Genomic DNA, 18,710 nt, shown 5'->3' on the forward strand with positions numbered 1-18,710 from the left:
CAATCCGCAAAAAGTATCAAATTAATGAATATTATCAGGTGTTGATACCTTTACTGCTGGTGTAGAGCAGAGCGGCCTGGAAGCAGACCTGTTGCAGATCAGACAGGGACTCCTCGATGGTGAGCTGCATGCCGAAGCCGGCGTCGGGGGACACGTTCGGTAGCGACAGCAGATCAGTCGAGCGCACAAAGAAATTGCCGTGGAACGTGTGTATCGCGATACCTCTGAAAACAGAATTTGTTATATATTTAGTGATGAAACAAACTCGATTGCCAGATGAATATGATAGTTCCCAAAATTAATACTGGTAACACCGGCAAAATAATTATAAACTAATTTTATGTATGTACTTACATTCAACTATTGGTATTTATTTCATGAGCAACTCTACTCGTAAAATACGTTTAATATCCATTATACATAAGTACCTCGTGCAGCGGACCCTCATAACGGCCTCGAAGCCGATCTTCCTGGTCAGGTAGCGTGTAAATATGCGCGTGAGATGCTCCGATTGATGCGCACGCGCCGCTTTGAACAAAGGTATGTGGTACACAGAGCCCGCGCTGAACTTGCTCATGCCACCTGCAAAATTTTAGAAAATAAGATTTTTTAAATCCGTTAAAAACATGAGTTTCCTTTGAAAATTAACAGAAACCAGGCGGTATAATTTGTGTTTGTACGATTTCACCCAATTGATTTCTTTCCAACTATGCAATAGCAATACCGTATCTAGGGCGCTGCCAGTAGTCTACAGTCACATGGCGCACACCCTGGTGGAGTGCAGAAATTATCAGATCACGACCAAGTTTTGGTCATGCATGGCACAGTTATAAAAGCTAGCATGAGGCGCATAAAATTCCCCTATGTATTATAGAAATCATCAGCAGAACCTTCTGCCATAAGTCATAAATTCCAAACCCGAACATATATTTTGTAAACTAGGAACTTTTTAACGCCAATATATACACAGAGACTCATTAGTGACATTCACTCACTGAGCGTGGCGAGGTCGGAATACTGAGAGTTGAGCAGGAACAGATCGACGGCGACCTGCGCGCCGCTGCAGTCCAGCGCCAGACGCTTGTAGAAGTCCGTCGCGGGGTTCAAATGCGCTACGTCCTTCGACGAACGAGCATTTGGATCCTCTCTGCAAACATCATACAATATAACCATGCAAAACTATTAAAAACTAAGTCCGAATTCGACTTTTCACAATCATTATGATAAAAAATTTAACAATATCTACCTCGGTTGTAACGCTCCCGGTCCAATATTAGGTAAACACGTTTGAAATACTGTGATCCTTCCTCCTGTAGGGGCCTGAAAACAAAAAAAAGATTTAATAAAGGCAAGGGAACAACTTGGAGCGTTTAAGGCCAAGATCACGTGGCTTGATAATTTTAGGTTTCATTATCATAATGTTCAGACTTTGAAAATCAGAAACAAAAACCATACATCTTAACTTTACCAAACATTGCGTTAGTGAATAAAACTAATGCGCAATAAAATAAACGCGACTATAGACAATAAAAATGTAGTGTCAATTTAACCACTACACCATGACCTTATTGACGGCAAAAAAATATAAAATCCAGTAGTGGCCATAAACTACGCGAGGCCCCGGTTTTAACGCTTTTTTTTCTTTTTTTTTTAGTCAGTACAATCCATCCATGGCGGCACCGGGCGTACCATGAGTTTGTAGGCGGCCTGCAGCGCGGCGCCGAGCGCGCAGGCGGGCGGGCCGGGCGCGCCGAACCGCGCCGGCAGCGCGCCCAGCAGCTCGCGCACCGCGCCGCGCCGCTCGCCCAGGTTCACCAGCAGCGACTCCGGCGACGGCAGGAACACGTCTGCAACACACTGCCTAATCAACGCCCGGCTTCTCATACACTGGGCCCTTATTCTGTATGATAGTGTAAACGCGTAACGCGGCCGTGTCATGTTATCTTCGAGAAATGTGCGTGGAATGGTATTCTGTAAGCCAAATTTCTATAGTCCTAAACACGATGCGTTGTGTTACGTGCTTGTTACGCACTGTCAAAATAACGTGCGGGATAGAGAATAAGGCCCCTGGACGAGCGCTGCACCTTCGCCTCGCTATCCATTCGCTTGCAATGAGCCGGTGTGATTAGACCCTAACTTTACATCAAAATGGAGCCTTAAATATAAAATGTCTATAGTGTCTTTTGGTATGAAACTAAGTTCAGATTAGCGAGTTCTTTGAGAAAGAACTTCCGGATGCACTAGCCGCAATGTTTCAATAATTATACATATTATATGCGGCTCATTGCAAGTGCTACTAGCTTCAAAAATTATCAAATTCAACATGCCATGATTGTTTACACGATAAAAATCACTTGCCGAAGATAATTGAAGATGAATTTAACAAGTTATCTTGGTAACCTAAACTTTAAACTTGTTAACATTATGTCAAAATATTGGTGTAGTAAAAAAAAATTATAAAAAAAATAACAGCAATTTGCCTATAAACAAGCAAAAAAGTTAGCCTAATAGTACGTAGTAGATATATAATACCCATACAATACCAAAAGAATCATGAGATCATTGTTTACTTGGAGAGGAAAGCAAAGGACATGAAAAAAATGTTTAAAGCTTTCCACAATACCAATAATTAAATTCTTTATATTGAATCAATGAACTATAAGTATTCACATAGTATTTTCGTTCAACAATTAATTTTATACAAATGTATGACTAGACAATTATATTAATATTATTGGTCAATCCACGATAAGGAATCGCCGTCCAGCAAAAAGGATTATAATCACAATAGTAAGGATAACAATAATGATGTTGACCATAATAACCATTAATAGTTATACAAAATAAACAAGACGCTGTTGTATGATCGTTCATTTGCCAAATTTGGGAAAAAAATGCTCATGTACGCATAAATAAAACTGTTTTATTTGGCACATTAGTGTGCGTAAAACAAATGAAAGATTCAGATTTATTTATGTGTGCGTGCATAACGACACGGTATAAATATGTGTATTGCGGTTTCTATCAGTGGCGAAGGATCAATATAACCCGATTGCTGCTGGCTCAATATCAGCCCTGTATTACATAGTTGCCCACTGCTGAGCACGGGCCTCCTCTACTACTGAGAGGGATTAGGCCTTAGTCCACCACGCTGGCCTAGTGCGGATTGGTAGACTTCACACACCCTCGAAATTCCTATAGAGTACTTCTCAGGTATGCAGGTTTCCTCACGATGTTTTCCTTGACCGTTAAAGCAAGCGATAATTCACAAAGAATACACACATAATTTTTTAGAAAAATCAGAGGTGTGTGCCCCTTGGGATTTGAACCTGCGGACATTCGTCTCGGCAGACCGTTCCACAACCAACTAGGCTATCGCCGCTGCTGGCTCACCTTTTGTAATTTATGTAAAATCGAATATTTTTTTTATTCCCTATAGTAAACACATGTCGTCCTTTTCAAATGTTCTAATGGCTAATAGTGGTGTGGTGCGTACCGTCGATGTCGATGACGGTCATCTCCTTGGGAAGCGCGAGTCCGTCGCTCATGAGGTAATAGTGCACGTGCGCGTCGTAACAGATGAACCCGATCTGCGTACGCGCATCGCCCGGCAACTGATCCAGGTTGTTCTTCAGCGTCTCACATACCACCTGATAACAAATATTCACTTGCCATTATAGCACAGATTACATTGGCTTATCTAAATCTAACAATAGATCTATTAATTGATATAGATCTGCAATTGATTATATTCAATTTTCTGAATATAAAGTGCTATTTATAACATCGCATTCACACGTCACGTTAAATCAGAAACCAGTTTGTTTTCTAAAAACTAAACCATTACAAACAAATATAAATATATTTTTATTAAATTAATATACAATCGATTACAGATTTTAAACGGACCAAAATCAGTCGCTGAGAGCTGATAATAAGTAACACACCTGCAGATATCCAGAGTCTCTCGCGATCTGCGACACGTCGAACAGGAACAGATAGACGGCGGGCTGCGGCGGGCGCAGCATGTACTCGCCGGGCGCTATGAACTCTATGGTGGCCGACTTGATCTCCGGCCGCCGCGACGGGTCGCCGTACGACTTGCTCACAGGGTCGTACTGGAACTCCTCGGGCACTGGAATTAAAACAATATTACAGATAGATGCCCATTAAATTGTAATTCCTTGTTCATTAAAACTTTACAAAGACTCAATAGTAGTATTTTGCTAAATTCTTCAATAATCTATTGAGGTTTTAGGTTGTTGGTAGGTAGTACGAATGTCAGCATCGACAATTTCTCATAGCAATAATGATGTTTATGGTTGTTGGTGACAACTGATCATCAAATGGCTACCCACTTGTTCTTTAATTTTCTCATGGAGTGAGGTTATTTTAAATCACTATTCCACCCACTCTAGGATATAAAATGATCCTTGTTCTGCTACCTAACTAGAATTGAATTTAACACTAGTTTACAAAAAAATAACATCTCGTTAGTAACTAGTGGCTTGGACATATTAGGCAATAAGAAATTTGTCCTTTATGATTAATCCTACATGACATGAAGACACACATTACAAAACTATTATAATAACACAACATGAGCGCATTACCGCTTACTGGAAGATTTTTTTTGTAAAAGCCCACCATGCAGTAGTATGCTCAAGTTGTTGCTGACTAATATACATAATATTGTAAATAAATAAAGAAAAACTGAATAAAATTTATGTCAAGTATCAAATATCCAATATGCTGAAACCAACTTTCACTCCCTTAACCCGAAAGGCATAGTTTTGGCAAAGCTCCACATTCAAACTAAGCTCTATATTAGGTATTCAAAGGATCGCTATTCGCTACTCAATGGCACACAAACCTTGACATACATAATTAATGTTATTGACACAATTGCCTAATCGTCAACCAGCTGACCATAAATTAAATTCAATGTTTTTACAACAATGTTTTTGTAACTATGTAACATAACACAAAGCTGTATGGCTCTTTAATAATTAAAATCGATATTCATTTTTTGATAACATCTAAATAAAAATTTAATAAGATTATAATATAATCTGATGTGGTTAATTTAAATTTCCTGTTAATATAAAGATAATATTAAATAACGTGTGAATTGATGTCTCGTAAATAGAAACAATGAAAGTATGTAAATATGAAGATGTTTGTTAAAAGTAAATGCACAAAGCGCCGAGTGGATTTTGATACGATTTCGTACTGCCAAGTCCTATATAATGTATAGGCTACATTTGTATTCCGTACAAGTCCCGTGGGACTTTTATTCCGGAAGAGGATGTTCTATCAATATAAACATTTACGCTGGCAAAACCATCGGAAAAAGCTAGAAGTTAATGAACTCACAATCATTCACTCTGTAACAAAGATTGCACTTCCACCGCTTGGCGTCCACGAAGTACACGAACGGATTTATGTAAGTGCGACACGAGCGACATCGCACTATCGTTGTGCACTGGATCACTGGAAGATGCTGGAAAACAGTAAATTCATTTTGAGTCACCGGTGATACACACATACACACACATTTATCTCCGAAGGGGTATGCATAGGCGCAGTCAGGGCACCCACTTTTCGCCAAGTGTGTTCCGCCCTATGATGTGATAGGGGGCGAGCCTATCGCCATATCGGGCACAAATTCCAGACTTGGACAAATAATGAGCAGAAACACCGCAATATCACTTTGCCCGACCTGGGATTCGAACCCAGGACCTCAGCGGTGCCGTACCGCGCTTGCAGTACAACTACGCCACCGAGGCGCCTAATATAATGCTTATTATTTTATTCCTTGGCAAGGAAGTCCTAGTCACATTGAAAGATTGTTTAAAAAAATATCAACTTTACATACCCTTTCTATAATATCATGTCTAAGGAAATATATACGAATTTAGACCCATTTTAACGCATTTATTTACGATAGGTAATATTATTGCAATTAGTTGCGTCGTAAAAAGGTGAACGAGTACGCAGAGGTGAACCACCAAACAACATAAATATACCCTTAAAGTTTTGATGTTTCTATTTTTTACACGCATGACGTAGTGGAACTGATTTAATTTATTTACTACTTTAACGTTGTTAAGGATAAACATGCTTTTTAGTGTGACTATGTATAATTACCTTTTTAAATATAATATTCTTATAATAAATAGGCAATCTTCTCATATTTTAAAGCTATGTTTCGGAACATATACATTGAATCCTTCAAAGTATGTTGACTGTCACTCGTTATAATTGACTTATGTATAATCTTTGAATGTTTACATTTACATTTCCGCACATGTTAAATTGATATACAAACACACATTAATTCTTTATCGTTACAACTTAATAATTTTATATGTTTAAAGTTACAGATTTCATTGTGTCTCAAAAATACATATATTCTTTTACATCAAAGTCCTTGATATTATTTTGTTTATAAACAACAAAACCGTCTTATTATTTTAATTATTGATAATAAAATTGATTGGTGTGTGTGACTAATGAATCACTTTATGAGTTATTCTGTCTGAATATAACGTAAACATGTACTTACATTAAGATCCTTGAATGGGTGAATCAATATACCGAGGGGTAATCTTGATTTTTGTAGCAAACTGTTTGTTTCTGGTATACGATTTAACGTACATCGGAATATTCTGGAAAAAACATACAAATTGAAAAATAAATTAATTTTATCTTTGGCGGAAGTCAACGTTAAAGATCTTCTAGCTGTAAAACTTTCTATTGAGTGATTCATTTCAGAAATTGTTCCGGAGATGTTGATCAATTTTGATGAAAGTAAAAAAAAATGATCTCCTTAATTAAATATTGGTCAATGTCGGATATTGAATACTCACTCAGGGAACTGGGTTCCTCAGTCCGAAAAATAGTTTTATTTCTAATAATCTCGCGAACATAGAAAATCATTATGTGAATTAGATATTTAATAGAAACAAAAAGTATAAATATAAACGATAGATAAAACTCATAACAATAAGCATTATCATCATGAGGCAGTTCAACACTATTCGGAAGCAGGTCGATCGCATCACGTTATCTAAAACGCATATAAGTTTAATGTTGCTGTTCGTGGCACGTGTACATGATACATCTGACCTTACTTCAACAGAAGTATCGTATCGCGGATTGTGTAAACGAACGCGTTTAGTTTTTGATAACGCGCGTCATTACTCACGGATTTGTAAGGAGATACACTGGAGTAGTTCAGGATAATCATGTGATGAGCGCTTTACTTAGGCCACTTAAAAAAAAAAACTATAATAATAATCGATCAAAACCCATATCTTCTATTTTAAATTGTAAAAAAATCTTCGTTTTTTTACTTTATTTGGTGCATAAATATTGACATACTATAGTGTATAATGGCCTCTAAGAAACAGATATAGTGATTTCTTATGTTTACGCGAATATAACATTGAATTAAAAAATTTTTCGTATTATATCGCGGTTTTTTATAATAAATCCGAATAATTATTTTATTTATACAGGTATAGATTAAAGAAAACTTATTTATTATGAATCATAGCCAATACAGCAAATACAATTGTTATTGATAACTGATAACATGTTGATGACCGGATTAGTCAAAATCAAATACCCTATTAACTAAATGATTACAAGTAGTATTAAAATAAATCCCAATAAAATTATAGAAACCAAAACTGTTTTAACTTAATTTTATATATTTAAACATATAAAGTGAATATAATTAAACGAGTTCAGAATAGTTTGTAAACTAAACTAATATTTCAATTTCCAAAATAAAAATCATGGCTTGGACTATAATCTTAATGATTTCTAGTCACCTAGTCACTTAGTGTTACCAGGGCATTATAAGATCTTAGACTCTTGATATTCGAATTTGGACGGTTGTATATCATTACTATTTGTCATCACATTCAAAGGTTATTTTAAAAATAAGGTTTCTCTTTAATGTCTCTCTAAATATTATATTTTTTTTTTTTATATGGGCTTGATAAAGCGACCCGACTGCACCTAATTGGAAATGGAGTGGAAACAAAATATTGTTGCTCGATAACAGATGATTATACTTTGTCAGTCAACACAATTTGAAATAAGACATATTTTGAAACCAAACTATACATAGGCTGATCCCAGAAAGCGACACTTATAAACCACTATGGTGGGTTTTAAACCTTGAGTACAATGGTCTCTATCCAGGAGGATACAAATATCCAAAACCAACATAAAAAAAAACCTGAATACAACTTATTTATTTGTGTAAATCAGAAGAATAATTATTCAATACATAAACAAACTCATTAACAAGCAACAAAGACACTCATTAGCGTTAAAACTAAATTTATAATAGTAATTCAAATTAGTAATATCAAAACAAATTTGCAAAGAACAATGGCCTTGCAAAAATGTTTGTCTGAGGACAGTGCTTTCCTTTACCGTTAACATTAGCTATACTAACCAAATTATTTCAATAATTTAACATTACACTGTTCTTGTCATCTTGAGGCATTTGATGTTATGTCTTAAAATATCCAACAACTTCTATCCCACAATGTAACAGTAGTGTCATGCGACTACTTAGTGGTGGAAATAAATTAAACACTAGACTCCACCTAAACGAGATCATCAGATCATCATCTCAGTAGGAACTGTTATTTATAATAATTATGTTACGAGATGAAAATATTACTAATAAAAAAAGTAAAAGACTTAGAGACTTACTCAGGGCTGCAATTTGGTGCATCGGCAAACTGGTGGGCCAATCGTATTTCTGGTGGATCCTCGGGATACTCAGGGAGTATTTGTCGACAGGTCAGTAAATCCACCATGTGATGGCCCCACAGCTGGTCAAATCCTTGTTTGGTCACACTTAACTGACCCATTTGTTGAGTCATTTTCTGTGTGTTATATTGTTGAGGGTATTGGTTAGCTTGCATCGCTGGTTGATGGTTGTAGTTACTCTGTGGCATCTGAGGATATCTGTTCTGCATATTTGTCTTTTGTGCCCCAGGTGCACTTCCACTTGGTTGAGGTCCCATTTGTTGCCCTATTGGTGCCACAGTCTGTCCCATTGGTGGTAGATTTTGCCCCATTTGTGGTATGTTTAGTCCTGCAGGAGACATATTTTGGCCTAATGGTGGCATTACTGGTGGAACATTATGACCACCAAATTGATTTTGTGCAACTGCAGGTCCAGGTTGGTTCATTGATTGATTTGAAGGAATTTGCTGGCCTGGATAATGCTGCAGTGGTGGAACACTGACTGGAGGCATAGATGGAGCATTAATCAGTCCAGGTTTAGCTGCTGCAGGAGGTCCCATTAAAGATGATGGTTGGGGTGGTAAATTCGGTCCATTAATCCCCATTCTTTGCCCTAAAGGAGGTCCAAGATGCCCAGGCATAGGTGGCCCACTTACAGCAGGTTGGGCAGGCAATGATTGAGGTCCAGATAATGGTGGCCCACTCACAGGCGGAAGGGCGCCCATTGGCTGGCTGCTCATAGGTGGTCTTATCATAGAAGGTGGTCCACTTACTGGAGGCCCTGGTATGACAGGACTATCTCTAAGTCCTGAAGGTGGCCCAGAAAATGGTATATTAGGCTGACTTGTCATAACAGGTGGACCACGAGGCCTCAGTGCAGGTGGTGGCATAAAAGGTGGGTTTATAGATCCTGAGCCATAGGCAGAGGTCACAGGTGGTGTCACCATGGGAGCAGCATAGACATTAGATGACGCTGGATACTGACTCGGCATAGATCCAGAAGGAAAAGACGGAGGGCCATTCACCATGGGTTGATTAAACTGACTAGATGGAACAAGAGGTGGTGCATTTTCATTTATTTGTCTCTGAGGTTGGTAATTAGGAGGAAACGGTGTTGGGGAAGGATTGGCATTGGTGACAGGTCTAGGACTGGATGAAGACAAAGGGTTAAACTGCATGGGCTTAGAATTTGATGGTAAAGATGTTTGTGGTCTGATTGGAGATGACTGCAATGTATTCTGAGATGGATTCATTACTCCTGGCTGGTTAAATGCAGGAGAACTGCTTGCACTTTGATTGTAGTTGTTCACATTTTGCACTACACTGTTCTGTGGGGACACCGCCCCATGCAATGGGCTGTTAGAATTAGTATCCTTCAGTCCTCCATAACCCGGCGGCAACTGGCTCATGGGCACTTGACTGAACTGCTGGTTGTGGTTGAAAATCGGCGCTGAGTTAGCGTTGGCCTGAGAAACCACTGGGTGGCTATTATACGGATTCGGAGGCAAATTCGACATGATTGAATCTGGAAACACATAATTGTTGTAAACGTCAAAACGAATGTAGCCACTTGGATAATACATTTGTGTCCCTTCCTAATGAAATGTTTGTGTCGAGATAAAGAAAAGTCTGATATCAACAAGAATTTAATTAAAACATGCTAATTCACTCGTTGTGTGACGGATAGTCTAGTGAAGAACTTTAAATAACACTTACCGCTTTATTAGACGAATTTTACACAATTAAACTTCACAGGCACTTGTATAATGCTATACCATTCTTACAGATTATGATGGTATGTAAAATAACGTAATTAAAATAATTCAAGAAAGAAAAATACGACCCTGACTTACGTGGCCGAGCAATTTAGAGCGCCCTCTGGATTGATTTTTGACATAACATGACAATTAGCGTTGTATAATAATCGATATTTTAGTCGATTTTTCTTGTAAAGATAAATAGCACTACAAAAACCGTAACAATAATAATTTTGCGTAACAGAATCGATATTTATGCATTTATAAATAAATGAAAAAAAAAACGATTTTAGTCCAAAGTAGCGGTGGAAATTCCGAAAAACAATGGAAACATAGTTTATGTCGCGGTAATCATTAATAACTTTAAGAATATGTCTAGAAATAATACCAGTGACTAAAAACTTCAAACGCGTAGAAAAAAATATAGGCGAACTGCTCACCTCTACTTCCCCTTCCTACGCTCAATGCGCTTTGAACCGTCACTGTGTTTGCTCGTGTTGTTATCTCTATTATAGTGTCATATTCTCTTTGTTGTTACCCAAAATTATATCGTTTAAAAATGTCTGTTTGTGTCTTTAAAGTGTGCAGAAACTATAAAGGTCGATCTAAAACAACGCATAATGTCACCTATCACCGGTAACTTAGATTATTAATAATTATAGTCACTTCCTGCAAAAAAGACCTTTTGAGATATTTCTTTCAATTCAAATAAAGTACTTAAATTTCTCTTTGTGAAATTAAAAATGTATTTCATTACACATAGGTAATGAATATATTTTTCAGAATACCAAGTGATCCTATAATGAGAAGCCGATGGACACAGATTATACAGAGAAGTCGCTGTGAGGAATTGTGGAAACCATCAAAATATTCTTTGGTTTGCTCTGACCATTTCAATAAAAATGAAATGTATTTTGTAAATAATGAAGGACGCCGAAGATTAAAAAAACAGCGGTTCCATGTAAGGTAAGATTTTTATTTTTTAATCTTGCTTTAATAATATTATTACATAAGTACTTTTTTGGTGATTATATTCAAAACGTTATATTTCAGGCTTTATTTTTATCGTCAGTGCAATCTGACGGCAGTGATATTGTCACCGATGAAGAAATAAATGTGAGCGCTTGTAAAAATTCTCAGAACAATGACAAGCATAGAAGTAACACTATGACATTTGAGTGTACTCTGTCTTTGACAGCAAGAAATTTAATTGTGTTGCGATCCCTTCTGACATCTTATCGATAGATGCTTTGTCTATCGGCTATGGTAAATTCACAGACCTGCTAAAATAAACACTTTTCGGTCAGTCAAGTACAAACCGTTGCAAATTGCTATTTTAGATAAAGGTTAAAAAAAAGATATCAAAAGCCTGATTTGGTACTTGAATATCAAATCACTCGTTAAGAAGCTGTTAAATTACAATAAACTATAGAACTACCGCCTTTTTTCGAGCTAAATTTTGTCCAATTTTCATTGGTAAATTTTGTCCAATTTACTGTCCCATTATAGTAGCTTCTGTCACATCACAAGAGGTGTGATGTGACAGAAGCTACTATAATGGGACAGTAAAATTTAAACACAGCGGTATCATTCATGTCACATATGTTTGATAACTTATTTCAATGTTAATAAAACTTTGTCAAAATGCTTAGAGCAAACACGGTGCTGTTTTTTCCAATGCCAATTGGGACGATCTATGGCAACGATCCATTTTTGCCGCATAGCATCATCTGTGGGGAATCTGCAATGAAATACATTGTATGAAACACACTATGAAAATCAGATAGTTTCCTCGACCCCAGCCTTCACGCACGGTTTCCAAGTGGCTTTTACCACTACACCACCGTATATTGAAAGTAAAAGGCAATTTATGCAAAATAGTAAAGTACAATATACTAACATCTATGTTATCGACAGAATATGCAGCACAACACTATTGAACACGACTACGTAAATTGGTAAAAATGAAAAAAACTTAATAATGACTGTATCGAATGGCCAACAGCAGATTATAATATGACTACAGCATAATAAAGTATAATTCATAACACTTTTTGCACTTATATACAGGGTTTAAGCAAATATATTAGGTTTTTTGTTTACTCACCGATGGAAGCTGATGATTTCAGTTTCATTTTCTTTACGAGAAGAATGAGATTTACACCCCACAATAACGCAGGCCATTGCTTGTTCCTAGGGCTATATTTTACTTAAACAGCACTGAGTATTTATTAAAATTAACAACAAAAATATTACTCAACATGTAGCCACTTTTGAAAAGCACGCGCTGAAGTATAACGTAACTAAATTGTGTGGGCGCGTTTATGACATTGTTTTGAGATTGGCAAGTTGGAACATTTGACATTTTATTTGCTTTTTAATTCGGCATCATAAAGATGACCAAAGGTAACCATTTGATTATTTTAAAGTGTACGCAAGCCGACCTTAGCAACATATTATTTGTCTCGTTCTTTTCAACGGTTTTGACCTATTTGAAAAAATAGGATAAGTATATGAGGGTAATTTAGATTCCTTCTATGCTTGTTCTTGTTCTGAGTAAAAATTATAAAATTCTCTATAGGTAGTAAATATAGAAGTATAGTTCTATAGAGGTAGTAAGTTAACCTTATGATACAAAAAAGAAAAAAACGATACAAGCCCCGTACCATTGCTACTCTGCTATTTTAAAAATAGTTTAAGTACACCACATTAAAAAAAATGTAGCTAGAAAGCCTGAAACAAAAAACCGCGTTTGTTGCTAATTACTTGAACTCTAAGTAAGTTTTAAACATTATCCAGGTAAGATAAAACCATTAAAAATCAATGTTCCTATTATTCTATTATTTCATTTTATATTATTCTGTTATTTCATTTCATTTCAATATAATCATCTACATCTATAGATTCATCCCAGACTCGACTTTACTCTGAGACTTTACTAGGTGTCCATCACTAGGATCGTTGTTCATTATTGGATGTCCATGACTAGTTGGAGCTGTCTATAACTGTTAAAAATAAATCATTTAAAAACTAAAATTACACTACCTTAAGCTTTTAATGTTAAAAAATCACATTAGTGATTTTTTTAAACTGCCCTGATTTTGGTGTTTTCCTAACATGTAAAATAATAAAATCTAAACAAAAATAATATAGATCCGTTCCGCAAATACCTTATCACGAAATTATAGCACATTTTTGTCGTCCTCCAGAATTCTTCCATAGCTTTTGATGCTGGATCTGGTATTTCAAGAGATAAACCACACATAAACTTCGTAGACATGAGGAACACATCAAACGCTCCAGAGAATACAGGTCATTGGCAACATACGAAAAATACTTCGAACGATACAGTGAGTAAAAATGTATTATTTTATATAATTATTATTTTTCAATGTTTACCTTCTGTTAACACGTATCAGTTTTTAGTAAAAAAATATTATGTTTTTCAGGAAATTGAGACTGAAGTCTATGAAGAATTTTCAGACCTCGATTCAGTTTTCGATACACCAAAGGAAGCAAAATTAAGACGGGATTTACACAGAAAAAATATTCTTCAAAGAAAACATATATTAAAGATACAATCACTTAGACGAAAAATTATACGATTGAAAAAGAAGATTACCACTTATAAAGAAATTATAGGAAACCTTAAAAAAGAAAAATAAAACGTACTAAGTATAAAACTATATAATCATATATGGGAGGGGATTAGTTAAAACAAATACTACTTTTCAAGTAAAGTGCTTGTTTAAGAATTTTTCAGTCTAGTCTTTTGCCCGTCGTTCCCAAACTTAGTCACACCAAACGTCGTTCACACTTCTGTCTTTTATCTCGCTCGCTTACGAACCTTACATTCCATGCCATGCATCACACACGTTCCACTACCACATACAGCCGTCCTGACATCATGACTATCCTCAGGAATACCTACAGAATATAACTAAGAAAGAAATTATATAAATTACTTATGTAAACCATCATCATATCCACTATCACTTTATATATTAAGTTGAAACTCGAGAAACTAAACTAAATACTCATAATCATAACATATCAAACAAATTGTAAATACCCAACAAACAATTTTTGCAAACTTACTAAGTGCACTAATGAACATTAAACACTTCGTATGTAAATCTCTTTCATCTATACATCTTATCTCTGAAATTACATCTACGTATACTTACTTACAAAAATTAAAATGACCTGGCATAATGTACTATACCGGCATAGTGTACGTTTACCTTAGTTAATTAGAAATCTATTGGAAGATCAGCTGTCATTGTCAATTTGTTTAAAACGATTTAACAAAGGCGTTAAATATCTTAGAAGTCTGAATAAATTTAAAATAGATGTGTATTTTGATAACTGATCTTGCCGATGCATTTTTAAACAATCTAACTTTCGTATCATTTTAAGCCATTATTCCTGCCTACTCAAGTGAAATCATAGGCATTATACGAAATATAACCGCCCTGTGGATTGGGGACGTTTGGAGAATTCCACCACGGTATCCCCTGCCTGTCATAAGAGGCGACTAATAGGGGCCAACGGGGGGTCGTCGGCGGGCAGGAGAGGGCTGTCCGCCCTTAACGTAAATCGTGCGCTTTTGCACATTCGGGTGATCCCCGGGATGGACGGCAGCGTGGGAAGGTAGGCCTCATGCTGCCGTTGATGGCGACAACGCCCTTCGGTGCGCGGGGGCTTCTGAGCCCGAAGGAGACGGGCCGCATTAAGCGGCACCGCGTAGGGACGGCTGTGGACGAAGACTTAGACACTTCCGTCAGAGGAAGCCCGCAGCCGTCCCAAATGCGGCGAAGAGTGCCATCGCAGAGTTTTAGTTGGTAGGCCGTGCGTAGGGTGCGTAGTGCGTAGTGTTAGGGACTCGACCCGGCGGTCGCCCGAAGGCCAACATCAAATCCGGGCGGCTCAACGCCAGGCCGTAAGGCACGGTTACCCCAACATAACCGTTCAGTTGCCCCCCAATGAAGGCTGGGCGGTAGTAATAATGTAAGTACTTGCTCCGCGACACAAAAATAAAGGCATTATACGAAAAATACGAATAAGAAAATATTTACCATGTCTGCCTATAAAAAAATCTGTGAACATATTTGTACAAAACTAACACTCACAATGGTGCACTTTCCACGACGCTGTCCATCGCAGTATCAAGGGTGGATCCAGAGGGAGGGTAAAGGGAGTCATGACCCCCACCTTGAGCTGGGTCCAGCACCTAGATGGACCACTAATTAAAATTGTTTAACATAAAGTTTTTATATATATTTTGACACAATACAGATTTTATTTAAGTACTTTCAGTATTTAATTAATTTGATATAATAAGTACATACTTTGTTTGACGGCAAACGAATTATCAATAAAATATCTACTTTTTACTTGTATTTATTATTATCCAAATAAAATTAAATTAGGTATAACTTCTTGTGACTTGTCCACGACTATGTGACACCCCACTGGCGCCAAAACTGGATCCGGGCTTGCGCAGTGTGCGTGTGCACGTATGCTACTTCGCACACTGTAACCGATTAGGGAAAGTAGTGTGACGCGTTGTCGTGGAAAAAACTTCGAAACCTAAGTAATCAAATTACCCCACTAAATATTAACGATGTCCATCACCAAGCGGTGAATAAGCACGTAGGTATAGGTTTTAAGAATGGGGTGGATGTCAAAAATCTTCAATGTTCAACCGATCCGACATTAGATCGGGTAAAACAGGAATGTATATAGTGAAAATGGATGGATGCGTTTAGATTTCCTTATACAAATACGCATCGACTTGCGAGATACGAAACAAAAATCAATTCAGATATATTTTTTAATTTAACACACATACCAAATTACAAACGAATGTATATAATAAACATCGGGTTTTAATTGGAAATAAAATGCGACATAAAAATTCAAACATCTGTATTTCAAATGACATTTCAAATCAAAGATTTAGTCGAAAACAATTTTAACAAAGTACTGCGTAAGTAATGTTTAGATTTGATTGGATAAAGCCACCCGGATATAATTACAAAACATAATAATATAATCTGAAAAATATAAAATTTATGTAAATGTAAACAATAACGGCCAAACTGGATGTACTACGCGATTCTTTCTCCAATCAACGATCTACGCAGATTACAGTCTAGCAGGTCTACACTTAACATTATCTCAACACTTCATTCTTCCAGCATTATAAAAGTATTCAAACTGATCACAATGGTATGGCAGCTCCATGGAACCCCATGCAACACTTAACATATCGTATGTACCGACTCAGCTCATACATGACATTTCTACAATCAGCTCACAAGTGTCCCGTGTCCTTCCCTGTCTAACTTTACGAAGCGAATTTATACTCTTAATTATTTAATAATATATAATTACATCGTAATCGTAATGATCGAAATACATTCACTACACTACACTTGCACCCTCAGATAAAATGTCACATATCGCCCTCATTATCATTTCATATAAAACATTTAATTCACTCATTCTTAATTAGTGAGATGCGGTTTTTCCATTGTCGGTAAAAATGCAAAAACAATCACATAAACAGACTAGTATCCGAAAACGCCATCGAAAATTACACAATTTTTATTTATTGCAAGGGATAGGCCACGAACGAAAGGCGACTACACGAGTACACAAGCTCAACTTCAAATCGCGGATTTCATAAATCCAAAAATAATCGAGCGGAGCGTCGGACGCAAGACGAGAGTCGCGCGCGCAGGCGCGGGGCGCGAGTGTCGGCGCCTCGCCTCCGCCGCGCCGCTGCATATCGATAAAAACTACTCAGTCGTTTTTATTTATAATAACAATATATCTTTAAAGGCTCGATCTGGAGCCGCCGCCGTGGCGCGGCTCTCACTGGGAACGCGTCGCTCGGTGGAATGTGTGCGGCGGCCGGCGTGGTGGGGCGGGTGCGGGCGGGCCGGCGCGGCGCGGCTAGTGCACCGGCAGCGGCTTGTCCTGCAGGCGCCGGCGCAGCAGCTGCGACTCCGCCGGCGGCGACAGGCCCAGCGGCGCGAACTCCTCCGCCTCCAGCAGCTCCGCCGCGCCCGGGCTCGGGTAGCACGACTTGCTGCAGCGCACCGCCGCCGGGCGCTCCATGTACGAGTAGTTCATAGAGAAGTGCTGCTGGATCACGCGGTTCACCGCCATCGCCGACTCCGCAAAGTTGGACAGATTGCGCGCGGACATGTTGCTGTGGAACAAGCAGACACGACTGTAAGAAAATCTATTGCCAATACAATATATTTCTTAAAACAAGAAACATAGCAGGTTTGGAGAAGTGTAACGTATCTTGTATCTTGAATCATGGTGTGGAACTATATTGTAATATCGTACCGTTTAATATTAAGAGGCGTGTGCAGGTTGGGGTGTATGGCGCGCGAGTCGGCGCGGCGCAGCCAGGGGTGCTGCAGCACGCGCTCGGCGCTGAGGCGGTGCGACGCCTCGCGCACCAGCAGCTGACGGATCAGATCCTTCGCCTCCACCGAGATGTGCGACCACTCCTCTTCAGGGAACGTGTACCGCCCCTCCTGACGACAAAAACGAAAGCCAATGTTCAACAAATTGCTCAGTTGCTATTAAGTCATGGCTAATAAAATTCTTAATTTCAATCACAAATAATTAAATTTTCGTTTATTCTCAATTATTTATTTAAATCGAAACTCGTTGCTTTGACTATAATAAGTCTAAATGTATTAAGTGTAACGATAAAAATTGCAATTACGGCAGGTGAAAACGTGATCAGAGTAAAATAATTACTATTTATGTATTCAAACACGAAGGATAGTAAAAGTGAAGCTAAAATGTGTGCACTCCTTCTATCATAGTTCTACGGTTAGTCCGGATAAATGTATTGTTTTGTAATAGAATGACTACTTATGTTTATGTAGTAGTATATTATGGTAATTTAAATATAGCACTCTCAAAAACATCAGGAAAAATTTAGTTCGGACTGTAATCAGTTTCTTATCTGCCACTTCAGATAAATAAGAGTTGTTATCTAGATAATAGATCATAAAGATATACACGTGGCTCAACTTCACTTATCAATTATATTATTCACATAATTTTTGTTAAATACAGACGCTACAATTAAAGGAAACACAAGTTTTGGTTTCCCTTACGAGTGATAAATATGAACACACA

General features: G+C 37.6%; 3 protein-coding genes across 7 annotated transcripts in view; 1 reads left to right on the plus strand and 2 right to left on the minus strand.

Moving 5' to 3' along the window:
- The window catches only part of LOC115451744 (protein transport protein Sec24A), a 40,333-nt gene that overhangs the window by 5,673 nt on the left and 15,950 nt on the right, over window positions 1-18,710 (minus strand). The window contains exons 1-11 of one of the 2 annotated variants that reach the window (XM_037443224.1): window positions 10,495-11,222; window positions 8,740-10,303; window positions 6,569-6,671; window positions 5,377-5,503; window positions 3,948-4,135; window positions 3,497-3,650; window positions 1,690-1,847; window positions 1,247-1,320; window positions 996-1,147; window positions 429-582; window positions 49-224 (exon numbers count right to left, since the gene is read on the minus strand). In XM_037443224.1, coding sequence (XP_037299121.1) covers window positions 49-224; window positions 429-582; window positions 996-1,147; window positions 1,247-1,320; window positions 1,690-1,847; window positions 3,497-3,650; window positions 3,948-4,135; window positions 5,377-5,503; window positions 6,569-6,671; window positions 8,740-10,295 — 2,842 coding nt within the window. In that variant the 5' untranslated portion in view covers window positions 10,296-10,303; window positions 10,495-11,222. Of the gene's footprint in view, window positions 1-48; window positions 225-428; window positions 583-995; window positions 1,148-1,246; window positions 1,321-1,689; window positions 1,848-3,496; window positions 3,651-3,947; window positions 4,136-5,376; window positions 5,504-6,568; window positions 6,672-8,739; window positions 10,304-10,494; window positions 11,223-18,710 lie in introns of those variants that run through there. The other variant, XM_037443223.1, reaches the window with a different exon arrangement.
- LOC115451743 lies at window positions 11,009-14,292 on the plus strand. Of its 4 annotated transcripts, none has more exons than XR_005113071.1 (5): window positions 11,009-11,171; window positions 11,319-11,501; window positions 11,589-11,651; window positions 13,745-13,885; window positions 13,985-14,292. XR_005113071.1 is itself a non-coding variant. In XM_037443226.1 (5 exons), the coding sequence occupies exons 1-5, from the start codon at window positions 11,095-11,097 to the stop codon at window positions 14,198-14,200; spliced, it is 675 nt and encodes a 224-aa protein (XP_037299123.1). In that variant the 5' UTR covers window positions 11,015-11,094; the 3' UTR covers window positions 14,201-14,292. The 4 variants fall into 4 exon arrangements, 2 of the variants coding, with proteins under 2 accessions (XP_037299123.1, XP_037299124.1); XM_037443226.1 differs by having other exon boundaries at window positions 11,015-11,171; window positions 11,319-11,496; XR_005113072.1 differs by lacking the exon at window positions 11,589-11,651.
- Window positions 16,450-18,710, minus strand: part of LOC115451742 (MAP kinase-interacting serine/threonine-protein kinase 1) — a 100,879-nt gene continuing 98,618 nt past the window's right edge. The window contains exons 6-7 of the mRNA XM_030180118.2: window positions 17,901-18,094; window positions 16,450-17,757 (exon numbers count right to left, since the gene is read on the minus strand). Coding sequence (XP_030035978.1) covers window positions 17,499-17,757; window positions 17,901-18,094 — 453 coding nt within the window. The 3' untranslated portion in view covers window positions 16,450-17,498. The remainder of the gene's footprint in view (window positions 17,758-17,900; window positions 18,095-18,710) is intronic.

The sequence above is a fragment of the Manduca sexta genome, chromosome 26 (genome assembly GCF_014839805.1).
Source record: "Manduca sexta isolate Smith_Timp_Sample1 chromosome 26, JHU_Msex_v1.0, whole genome shotgun sequence".
In the NCBI taxonomy this organism is placed as follows: Eukaryota; Metazoa; Arthropoda; class Insecta; order Lepidoptera; family Sphingidae; genus Manduca; species Manduca sexta.

Coding starts and splice junctions, on each gene's coding strand:
- LOC115451743 (XM_037443226.1), top strand. CDS start 11,095: ATGTCTGTTTGTGTCTTTAAAGTGTGCAGAAACTATAAAGGTCGATCT. Junction 11,652..13,744: donor TCACCGATGAAGAAATAAAT/GTGAGCGCTTGT, acceptor GTCGTCCTCCAG/AATTCTTCCATAGCTTTTGA. Junction 13,886..13,984: donor AAAATACTTCGAACGATACA/GTGAGTAAAAAT, acceptor TATGTTTTTCAG/GAAATTGAGACTGAAGTCTA.